General features: G+C 38.9%; 1 protein-coding gene across 2 annotated transcripts; it reads left to right on the top strand.

Annotated features, from left to right (window-relative positions):
• Nucleotides 1–944: 944 nt before the first annotated feature.
• Nucleotides 945–11,069, top strand: LOC139735901 (uncharacterized). 2 transcript variants are annotated; one of them, XM_071646658.1, is made up of 6 exons: nucleotides 945–1,053; nucleotides 2,831–3,183; nucleotides 4,950–5,093; nucleotides 6,215–6,325; nucleotides 8,683–9,138; nucleotides 10,572–11,069. In XM_071646658.1, exons 1-6 carry the CDS (start codon nucleotides 992–994, stop codon nucleotides 10,853–10,855), a joined length of 1,410 nt encoding a protein of 469 aa, XP_071502759.1. In that variant the 5' UTR covers nucleotides 945–991; the 3' UTR covers nucleotides 10,856–11,069. The 2 variants fall into 2 exon arrangements, with proteins under 2 accessions (XP_071502759.1, XP_071502758.1); XM_071646657.1 differs by having other exon boundaries at nucleotides 945–1,066.
• The last annotated feature ends 540 nt before the right edge of the window (nucleotides 11,070–11,609 follow it).

The raw sequence follows: 11,609 nt of genomic DNA, 5'->3' as shown, positions 1-11,609 counted from the left end.
GGTACTTAGATATTTTGTGTATATGAGAGAGAACAATGTATGTAATTAAGCAGTTCAGAAAGAGATAAGCTGTGAAATATCGCATACTGTGAGCTAGTGATGTACGCTCTGTGCATATATACACTTACTGCAATATTCTCAGACTCTACGCTTGCAATGTGCTTAAATTTCAAGTTTTGGACCACCCTGCTTATCATTCCTTTTTCTCAAGTGATTAAATGGAATTGAATTGAATTGAATATTATTTTCCACTCTCAAAATCTCAGGTAACATGTAACACTGAACATGATTTACGTTGACATACAAATAAAGATATAAATACATTAATGTTTGATAAAAAAATGACAATAAGAATGGAAAATGGATGGATCTTCAGAAAGTACTGAAAGAACATATTATAGTCACAAAATACAAATTTTAAAAGAGCATGACAAAGATATTGGTACATTACACATACACACACACACACACATGTACACGTCTATGGTAGAAATCGAGGATATATTTTACCCACAAGAATTTTACCACGTAACCGAGGACCTGTGTGCCAGTAGGAATCTGGTAAACTGAGGACTCATTTGTATATTACAACCGAGGACTTATTACAGTAATGTTAAGCAGGGTGGTACACCTTCCCTGCATAAAGCATTATCATGACAGTGTGCATGAGTCAAGGACGTTAGGCCTACTTTCTTCAATCGTGTATCCGCTTACTTGAATGATGTGGGGCTATCTGCTCATAGTATGTTAGATCAATTAATTTATAGATACATTGCCTTAGATGTATATAATATTCATGATATTAACGGGCTCAGAGTACTCTTTTAGGTACTATAGGACTGTATTTATTTATTTATGCCATGGCCTGTTATTTGTGGCCGCAATTGTTTGTAATCAGTGACTGTGATTATAAAGTGTATTTTATCTTTATCTGTTACAGCATGGCTCTGACTGTGAATTTCCAGACACTTACTCTCATGAAGCATTGTGCATGGAAGGACAGAGGGTTATTTGTGATCCAGACCAACTGGAGAACTGCTCTGCATCTGAAGGGTACATTTTTGGGGTGAAAGAAAAGATTGTAACCATGCATTTGTATTTATTTTAACAAAATACCCAGTATATTTTTCTTGTTATCATAGTTATTGTTATTGTGTCATTGTCATGATTATCATGTGGCAAATCCATCAAAGCACTGTAGGCCTATACAAATGATTGGAATGATAAGTAACTGGTAATTTTTCATACAATCTTGATGTTTGATGCACAAAACAACTAGGTATATATTGCCACTTGTTAATCCTTTTTTTTTTTTTTCCATCCCACATGGACTAATCTTGTGTTGACCAAAATGGATTTTAAAAGCTGTACTGGTGTTTAATGATCTGGAAATTAGTCCAAATGGTATTTGATCAAGTGACTATAAACTAACAACTATGCCAGGGTTGAAAAGACTATTTAATGGTCTGCATGTCTTCCTTCCAAGACCCAGTGTCAGTATGGTGTGTGTTACACACACAATCAAAAAAAGTAACTCCCTTTAATCAAAATAGCATGCCGGTAAATTTTTGATGAATAGGTTTTTAGCAAAACGGTTTAAGAGGCATATTCTTACACTTATTGACTAATATTTGTGCGAAAATGAGAGTGGTCTGTTTAGTAATGCATGCGTGATCACACATTGAAGACAAAATTAAATAGTCATTTTCCAAAAGTCGATCACAGAAGTAATATTTTGGGGTTTGTGAAACATTCTGTATCTGATGTATGTTTGAGTGCTGGTGTTGTTTCATCTTACATTGTTTGACCCCCTTATGCCAAATTTAAAGTGCACTTACATTTTTATAATGTGCTCACCCCACCCATAGACCTACTGTATACTCCACCACAATATGACTCCCTCTTTATGTTCAGTAACATGTGCTGTTACATGTTGGTGACAATATCTGAAGTCATTTTCTTTAATAAATGAAATGGATTTTGCTGTTATAGGTGGGTTGAATGTAAGGCAATTGCCCTAAAATTGTGCTCACCTGACCATTAAAGTGTTGGGATAGGTGTGGTAGTCAAACGATGGATGCTAACATAACAACAGCACTTAAATATACAGATACACCAGAAATGATAAGATACACCAGAAGCAGAATGTTGATCACAGACCCCCCCCCCCCCATCTCCTTCAAAAGTGACTAATTTGTTTTTAATGTGTTCTCCCTCATGCATGACTGAACAGATCATTCTAATCTGTACACCAAAAATAATCAAATAAGTGTAGGAATACCAATACTAAATCATTTTGCTCTAAACATTTTCAGAAGAATCTAAGAACCAAATTCTGACACAGTAATGAATGGAGACATGAGAAAAGATTTGGAAACGACCTTTGGTTATTTTTTCTTTTTTTCCTGCTCCGAATGAATTGATAGTACTCACAGCAATCAACTTAGCAAATGAAACTGCACATTACTAGTATTTATCAGAAATATGAGCCATATATGTGAGCACAAATACTATGGTTTTATGTGTACGTTCACTGTTTGCTGTCAAAATCGCATAGTATTTGTCATTTAAACTTAACCTGCTGAGGAAGGGCTGATTCTGCTACAACATACATTTCCCGTAGACACCTGCCGGAGCTAGTATACTCAGGACTAGTCTCCAACAGGCCATCAGTACTCTTTTTTTTTTTTTCAGTAAACCATCTTCCTACAATAATTGTCATTATATGTCACAATAATAGTGAACCAGACTATTCAAAAATTGCAGGAATATTGACTTGAGATGTATCTAGATTCTCCTGAATCCAGCTGTCATATAATCCGATTCACAGGTGTAGTACCTGTCCACATGGAACATACCAACCATACAGAAACAATTGTAGACAATGCAGACGATGTACAGAGTGCACGGCAACTCAAGAGATTGTGCGAGAATGCGATCCAGAGCAGGACCGGCAATGTGCAGAGCGAGCAGACAGCCCTACGACCAGACAACCGATGTCTGATTCTACAGTCTCTTCCATGCCGTGGAGAGATTCATCCCAATCTACACCCCTTGCTGATTACACAATCAATGACACCATGGAAACTCACACACCCACAAAAGTACAGCAAGAGCCCAGTGATGCAAATGCAACGGACAGAGACAATGACAAGTCTCAGACTTGTAAATCTGATCGTGGAGGTATGTAGGAACAGTGGCCTCTTTAATTTTCTCCAAACCTATTTGGTAAATTCAGTAGATACATACTATAAAACCAAACATTTTAGCATGCGTGAAACTTTTGCAAAATGACCAAGGAGCTGAGATGCGTGAAGATACACTTTATTTGTAAAGGTAAAGTAAGTATATGCAAAAGGTTTTGTCTGCACAATGCATTGAATGCCAGTGGCAATTTGCAACAGAAGGTCAGGAGAAAAATGCCATCAGCCCCAATTTACAACAGTATCGTGCTGCAAATGTTTGCGGTTTTACAGTTTGAAGAAAGCATCTGTGGTGGATAAAAGAGGTACTGTTTGCATCATATATTTCACACCTGTAATGTTTTGTATATGAGGACTTGTAAGACAATTTTGCAAGTTATTGAATTTCATATTTGAGAACCACAATGATGAAATGTGAAATGAATATGACTGTGCAAATCAGCAAACAGTATCCCAATTTGGATACACTGTACAAAATATTTCTTACCGGAAGCAATATATATATATATATATTTTTTTTTTTTGGTGCAATTTGTTAAGTTTTCAGTTATCATATGATATGAGAAACAAAAACCTGACCAATATGCTGTGTATTCAAAATGGCATGTATGCCATATTCAGAATTCCACCTATCTGGAAAATTTTAGACAAGACGTGTAGTTTGCGATAGTAGATCTGTTCGCTTTGATAGATTTTATCTATACTACTTCCACTTTCTGATCATCTCCAACATTGATTGCTTAAAGTGAAAACAAAGTTCTGGTAAGGGCCTGAGAACCCGTCTGGCACCATTTCATATTTGCTTGCAATATATCGAAAGAGTCTACAAAGAAACTTACCTGGCTGACGCAGTTTGCTGGAATGATGAGTCGTTTTGGAGTATTTTGAGAAAAATAATGAAAGTCGGTAGACCGACTTTTATTCCAGAAGGCTCCAGACTAACTCGGTCTCAGGGAAAACTCGACCCTATTTCAGACAATTTACACACAGTTCATCAGTACTCTATACTACGGGTACCAAACGAGGCCTTGATGAGCAGACAGGAAAGTCCGTGCTAATCCTGTACAAAACAAATGGACAGCGCGCGGTCCTCAAGCCTATATAGTATACGCACATCACCTCAGTTGCTGAGACACGCGGTCTTTGAAGTTTTTGTTGTTGTTTATCAAGCGTCTTTGATTGTTTTTAGAGGTGCTTGAGAGGCGCACACTAATTTTGCATGCACGCCAAAGAGGTTTTTGATGCGCGCGTTGTAACAACTCGGACCATTACTGCGAGTAGCCAGAACGCTACAATGTAGTTTATACAGGCCGCTCCCATATGCATAGTACAACGCTGTACAATCCAGAGGGACAACCAATACAACTCATCCCGCCGTCAAGCAAAGCGAGGCCGAGTTATCCCCGAGTCCGAGTCTAGCCTGACCCCGTTCGGGTAAGTTCTGAGACTGAACGTTTTTGGTTAATATTTCCCATTTTCGTCGTTACCCATCGAATATCTTGTTATTACAGCGTTATTCCGCACATTTCCTAGGCATACGTTCACATTTTGGAGCAAAATTTGACAACTTTTGCAGGCGTACCAAAACTTTCTTTGGGCTTTAATCAGTCTCTATTGTCTTCTAAAATTATTGCATTGATTCTTAACCTTGAGATGTGTAGCCCTACATGCCTAAATTAGCATTTACCGAAGAAATTTGTGGTTGCTGATTATTTTTTTTTTTGACTTAATTTTGTTTGCATACAGGCGATAACACAGTAGTAGCTTTGTGTGTGGCAGTAGCTGTATTGCTGGTCATGGTAGCTGTCCTGTTGATTGCATTGGTTTTCACATGCGTAAAGTGTAGATTGCAGAAGAAATTGATTTGTCAGCTACAAGATCCAAATGCAGGTGAGTGTGTTGATACTCGGTACTTCTTTTTATCATGTTTGCCCATCGTTGTCAAACATATTTGGAGGAACATAGAAAACCTTGAACTCACTTTTACTTTAATCTCTTGTTTCAGTGTTTCATTGTAAAATGTGTTATTGATACTCAGTTGTTTGATTTAACAAACTGATCTTCTCATCCAGGGATGATGGCAGCGAAGCTTTAAAGATTCATAACTTTTGAATGGATTGTTCCTCAAACTTTACAGATTTGTTCAACTATACTATTGCCACATTTACCCAATCTATATGTACATATTCAAGGATTCAGTCCTCTTTGATATCAAACTCACTTAATTCAAATGATGAGGTACAATCTCTTGTACACTTTATAGCCTCTTAGTCTGCAATTATGCAGAAAATACTTTGTCACTTGATATTGCATGTGATATGTATACTGATTAAGGCAGATATTATTCAGTGCATAGCAATATTTATTTAATATTGAGTGCTCTTGGTGATAATTTTTGGATAACTCTAAATGATAAAGGTACAATAAATAACTCTTACCTGTGCTTCAGCTCTTACATTTCCCAAAGGGTGTCATTCTGAAAACCTATACATCCCATTGTGCAGCTGGGAATTGGCAGAAAATGTTGTTTTCTATTCCGACCATTTTGGGCACAGTTTGTTATCAATCATGCTTTAATTGTGAGATACAGAAAGAATGACAATGTAGGGTATGGAAATTGGAGACGTTACTACATTGCTGTGAGGATCATGACAAAGGTCTTTGGGGGGCATAGTGGCATAGTGGGTAAGACTCCCGACTCCTGATCGGAAGACCCAAGTTCGAGTCCCGCCCAGTGCTTATATCCTTAGACAAGATGTTTTTACCCACTGTGTCGCTCTCGACCCAGGTGTACAAATGGGTACCTGGCAACGCTAGGGTAATAATAATAGCAGGGCCCTCTGGTAGAGCAGTGGCAACACTGAAGAGGCTACCCTGGTTAAATGAGACCTTATTGTTATTGTATTGTTATTGTTTTTCAATGCTACTGTTGGATCACATCCATAGCAAAGGTGCAGTCACTGCTAAGATTATGTTATCATGAGAAGCACAACTTACAATTCACCTTGCAGAACTGCAGAGAGTGACAGTAATGCAAGATGAAAATGGCAATCCTGGAATCCATGGGCAGGGTGGTCAGGGGACCCAATTGCCTGGCGAGCCTCCTCCACTTGATGTACAGGGTAAGAACTGGATGTGATTACCGCGGTACTGTTGTTGTATCTAGAATTATAATCAGATGGGAATGGAAGTAATTCTTGTACTTCAAAAAATATGATGAAGATTACTTCAGGGAAACTGTACTCTGTTTTCCTGTTGACTTTAGTAAGTAGAATAATTAAGTCAAGCAGGTATATGAAAGTTTCAAAAAGTCAGATAAAAAAGAGAAAATTGTTACGTTATGTTAGTGTAATGTGCATTTACTAAAAGTGTTATTGTTCACGTATGTATGTAAATGGAATGGTTTCATTCCTGTTTGTTTGATTTCAAGAGAAATTTATTGTAGTTTTATGTGTAGGTCAATGGGATTGAAGCCAATAAGGTAATGACATCATGATATCTCAATTGCGTACATGTGCGTGTAACCAAAACCACTGTTTTGTGGAAACATGCACACTTTATGAGATTCCATATGGCTGATAGTTTGATTAAGCTTCTTCCATTCTATTTACTTTTTAAAGTTTAACCCTCTTAAAGGTATTTTGATTTTGGAGTAAATTTTTGCTTAATAATACGAGTTATGCAACAAAGAAAAAACTCTTTATGATGAAATAGTTGTGATGAAAGTAAGTTTTGTAAGCAATATTCTTCTTGTTGTAGGAATGTTTTGGTAATGGTGAAAATGATTTTCCTAATGATGGAACTTGAATGTTAAAAGTAGTCTATGTGATAATTGGAATCAGATTTGTAGAGCAACAAAAAGAAAAAAAAAGACAGAATTTTGTACTTTTGTTTGATTGCTGTGTTTTGTTAGCTCATCTGAGCCAAAGGCTCAAGTGAGCTATTGCGATCACTCTTTGTCCGGCGTACATCGTGCGTCTTGCGTCATGCATAAACTTTTTACATTTTCATCTTCTTCTTGAGAACCCCATGACCGATTTTCACCAAACTTTGCTGGCACCATCCCTAGGGGGATAGGATCTCAATTTGTTCAAATGGGCACCATGCCCAACCTGGGGGGGCCCCCAGAGGGGCCCATACCTTCCAAAATTAAGAATCTTAAAAAATCTTCTTCTCTAGAACCAGAAGTGATAGAGCTAAGTTTATACTATGAGTTGGTACATTGATGACTGTAGTTTCAAGTTTGTTCATGGCGGAATCAGGGGTGCCCCCTTGGAACCCAGGGGAAGGGGGTGGGGAGGGGTCCTAATAGGCTCAAATTGTACATTTTTATCTTTTTCTTGAAAATGCAATGATAAATTTTCACCAAACTTGGCAGGTATCATCCCTAGGGGGATAGAATCTCAATCCGATCATATGGGCACTATGCTCTACCTGGGGGCCCCGGAGGAGCCTAGATTGGGCCAAATTGTAAATTTTTATCTTTTTCTTGAAAATCCCATGATGAATTTTCATTAAACTTGGTAGGTAGCATCCCTAGGGGGAAAGAATCTCAATCTCGTCATATGGACACCATGCTCCACCTGGGGGCCCCAGGGGGCCCAGATTGGGGCCATATTGTAAATTTTCAGCTTTTTCTTGAAAATCCCATGATGAATTTTCACCAAACTTGGCAGGTAGCATCCCCAGGGGGATAAAATCTCAATTCCATCAAATTGGCACCATGCCCCACTTGGGGTCCCCCAGGGGGCCCAACCCACCCCCAGTAGGGAATCTTTGAAGACATTCTCTAGAACCAGAAGTGATTGAGCTGAGTTATTCCAATGAGTCAGTATATTGATGTTTCAAGTTTGTTCACAGCAGAATCAGGAGTGCCCCCCCCCCCCCCCCCCCCCGAACCCAGGGGAGTGGGTTGGATGGGTCCAAATGGGGACTTAAATTGTACATGTTCATATTCTTCTTGAAAACCCCTTGATGAATATTCACCAAACTTGGCAGGTATTGTAGCGTGCCAGGGGATTAAGATCTCAATTTGTTCAACAGGGCACCATGCTCCCCTTGGGGGCCCTTAGGGGGCTCAATATCCCCCCTAACTTTAACAAATATTTACAATTCTTCTTTTCTAGAACCAGAAGTGATAGAGCTTTAAGTCTTTTTTTTTTCAAACTGCATAGTCCAATATTTTATAAAGTACAGTGTACTTGACAGATATTTTTTACCAGTGTGATGGAATATGCAAATGGACACCATGCCCCAAGCTCTCAAAGCAACCCTACATGACAAGTTTCTAATGTTCTCAGGTAAGAGTCTACAAGAATACATGGAAGGTGAACTTGCGATACTCAGGTGAGCGCGAGGCCCCCAGGTCTCTTGTTTTGTTTTGTCTTTTTGTTGGAAAGTTCTGAGGCAATGACTTACTTTTTCAGTCTAAGTTGCGTTGTGGTTGTGATTAATGTTACTCTCTTGTAATCACATAAAGGGAACTCAAATTCAGAAGTCAGACCAACAGCTCATGTCAACCATGTAACAGGCACCGTACAGTATACAGCCCCACCTGTACATGACCTACTACAAGCAAATGCAGGAAGGAGTACTTCAGTCCAACCTTTGAATACCAGGCAGTGTGAGCCAAGTCTATCTGGAGAAAAGCATGGTCCCTTGCCAAAAGAGTCTGGCTCATCACTGGAAGTGTCTGGCCCATCACCGGAAGAGCCTAGTCCATCGCCAAAAGAGTCTGGACCAGATCAGCAAGATTCTGGCCAATCACCTGGCCCTTCCCAAAATGAGTCTGACCCACTGCCAGAATTGCCTTGCCCCTCACTGGGAGAGTCTGACCCATCCCAACAAGAGTTTGGCCCTTCACCCAAAGAATCTGAGCTATCATCACAAGAAAAGTTTGAGGATTCCAGTTGCAGTCAGTCTCTGGTGATTAAAGGTGAGATTAATACAATTCCTGCTTTTGCTCTGTGCTGCTACTGTCACAATCATCTGTAGATCTATATGAACACAAGTGGTTTGTTGCTTTGAAGGGCCCCTGAAATCCAAATGTATGTTGATTTGTTCCCCTCGACTCGGCATAACGTAAGGGGCATGTTCTCTCACCATGTCTTTTGTTAGTCACATTAATATCACAGAAACATGCAAGGTATGCTGAGTCGAGCTTATTACAGCATCCATTCCTAGTGATACAATACACATTTGCCTGTATGGCTACCACTGAAGTGGAACTTTTGCCAGTACAGTGGAAACTCGATATAACGAGATGGTCAGGACCGAGTCGTTTTCCTCGTTATAGCCGATATCTCGTTATATCAGTAGGCATAAAAGAAAGCATAACATAAAGACATTAATTTGCACATGTTGGACTACCCATCATCTTTCAATCAATACTGATAATTTGGTAATGTGTGTGAGGTAATTACTCACCTTTATGGGTAAGAAGATGTTTTTTCGCCAATGAAATCCGATATGTGTTTTTCTTATTAATTGTAGATGTTTGAATTTGTAAATCTATATAGCTTGCGATTGTGTGAAGATCGTCTGTGGAATGGTATGTGGTTATGGTATGGGTGTGTGTTGTGTGGAAAGCTTGAATATGATCTGCACAATGCTGTGTGTGACACATTCTGTATGTACATAATGACTGCGTGTGTGTGAAGATGGGGAATTCCCTACGTAGAAAGCCAATCACAGCATCAGATTGCCTCACACTTGCTAAACGTCATGATGATGTCATGTATACGGCCGTCCCACCACATTTTCTGCATGTATCAGTGTGCGCACACACACACACATGTATACACGTACAACATGCGGTGCTAGCTGTAGAGTGAACTGAAGAAAATATGTGTGTACAAGACAGTTTTTGGCGCATCGAGCTTTACAATCTCGGAACATGATAGCACAGGCGAAGTAAAGCTTTACCCGAAGACATTTTGCTTTACCTCGCTATAACAGGTTTGATTGGCTTTGTTTTTCTTTGTTTGGAAATCACAAAATTTATCTCGTTATAGCAGTTATTTCGTTATTGCCGATCTCGCTATAAGAGTAGCATTTTACATAGACTTGTGTGGAAGGAAATTTGGGACCGGGAAAATTTCCTCGTAATAACCGATATCTCGTTATAGCAGTGTTCGTTATACCGAGTTTCCCCTGTATATTTGAGAATTTGATTTAATTTGCCAGTTTTGAAAAACATAATTTACAAACATCACCACCATCACAAATCAAGTTTCTTTTGATTTCCATAATCATGCTAATAGTATTCTCATCCTCAAAAGCATTGTGTAATCTTAAATAACTTCATAACAATATGGACAATATTTTTTTTGATTATTACTGGTATAAATTTTTTTATGTACTGCACAGGATGTGATAAAGTGAAGGATGGTTTTCTGGATGCAGTTGCAGAGGAGATTTCACATGCAGATGTTGAGAAGGTGTGCAGAGCGCTGGGAATGAAGCAGAGCAAAATCAACAACATCAAAGACAGATATCGGGATCGTAGTGATCTTGGATTTCAGCTATTGTATGCTGTGTCAAAGAAAGAGGGAAAGAAACTGACATACCAAAGACTGATTACTACACTGAGAGAGACTAAGAATACGAATGCAGCTGACGAACTTACAAAAAAATTCAACATTCAATCATGACACACATTGACCGTAAGTCTTGAGTGTGTGTGCTGGGGATGTTTAGTTTTCATTTTTGCACTTGACAATCTCAAGGAAACAGTCTGATTTTGTGCAGATATGATTTCTTACCAATTCCACCAAACCTATGCTATGAAGTGCATTAAGTCAGAGGTGCTCATTAAATGAAGAGAAGATGACAATTTCTGTAGCAATATTCCCCTGGCCTTGATGGATCAAAACTGACCACAGAAGGGTTGTAAGGCTTCCTCTGGGCAAAGAATCATGTTATGATTAAGTCTGATGTCGTAAATGTCTCCTTTTCACAGACTTCATATTTTGGGCTCAGCCTTTCTTTAAATATTGTCCTATGGTGACATGAATGAGTCATGAACTGTTCAACTTTTTATTCTTATGGTAGAGATAGTGGAGGTAGTCTTTAGGCCAAAATAATCCAATTTAGATTACAAATGTATGTCGTGCCTTATTAGCTACAGTTCTCTCCATTGCATGCACTCCTTTTTTTCCCACTTGCCATTATTGGGAGATTATTATACAATGGAAAGGCCAGTGAAGACACACAGCCCTCACTCTGTTTCTTACTAAGCCAAGGCCCTTATAAGTGATCCCCTCTAACTTCTGCTACAGTTGACACCAGTCAATCAAGATGAATGAGTTCTTACCACCTTATCTGGAGCAGGGACTACCCCACCCCAAAAGTTGTTTCATGTAGATGCACTTAAATTTAAGTTTGACTTCAATTGCGCGTAGCCGT

The sequence above is a fragment of the Diadema antillarum genome, unplaced genomic scaffold (genome assembly GCF_040938485.1).
Source record: "Diadema antillarum isolate AM-2024a unplaced genomic scaffold, OU_Dant_1.0 seq00000604_RagTag, whole genome shotgun sequence".
Lineage (NCBI taxonomy): Eukaryota > Metazoa > Echinodermata > Echinoidea > Diadematoida > Diadematidae > Diadema > Diadema antillarum.
Note: the sequence above shows the minus strand (reverse complement) of the source record. Positions and strands in the feature narration are given on the sequence as shown.

Coding starts and splice junctions, on each gene's coding strand:
- LOC139735901 (XM_071646657.1), top strand. CDS start 978: ATGAAGCATTGTGCATGGAAGGACAGAGGGTTATTTGTGATCCAGACC. Junction 6,326..8,682: donor TCCTCCACTTGATGTACAGG/GTAAGAACTGGA, acceptor AATCACATAAAG/GGAACTCAAATTCAGAAGTC. Junction 9,139..10,571: donor TCAGTCTCTGGTGATTAAAG/GTGAGATTAATA, acceptor TGTACTGCACAG/GATGTGATAAAGTGAAGGAT.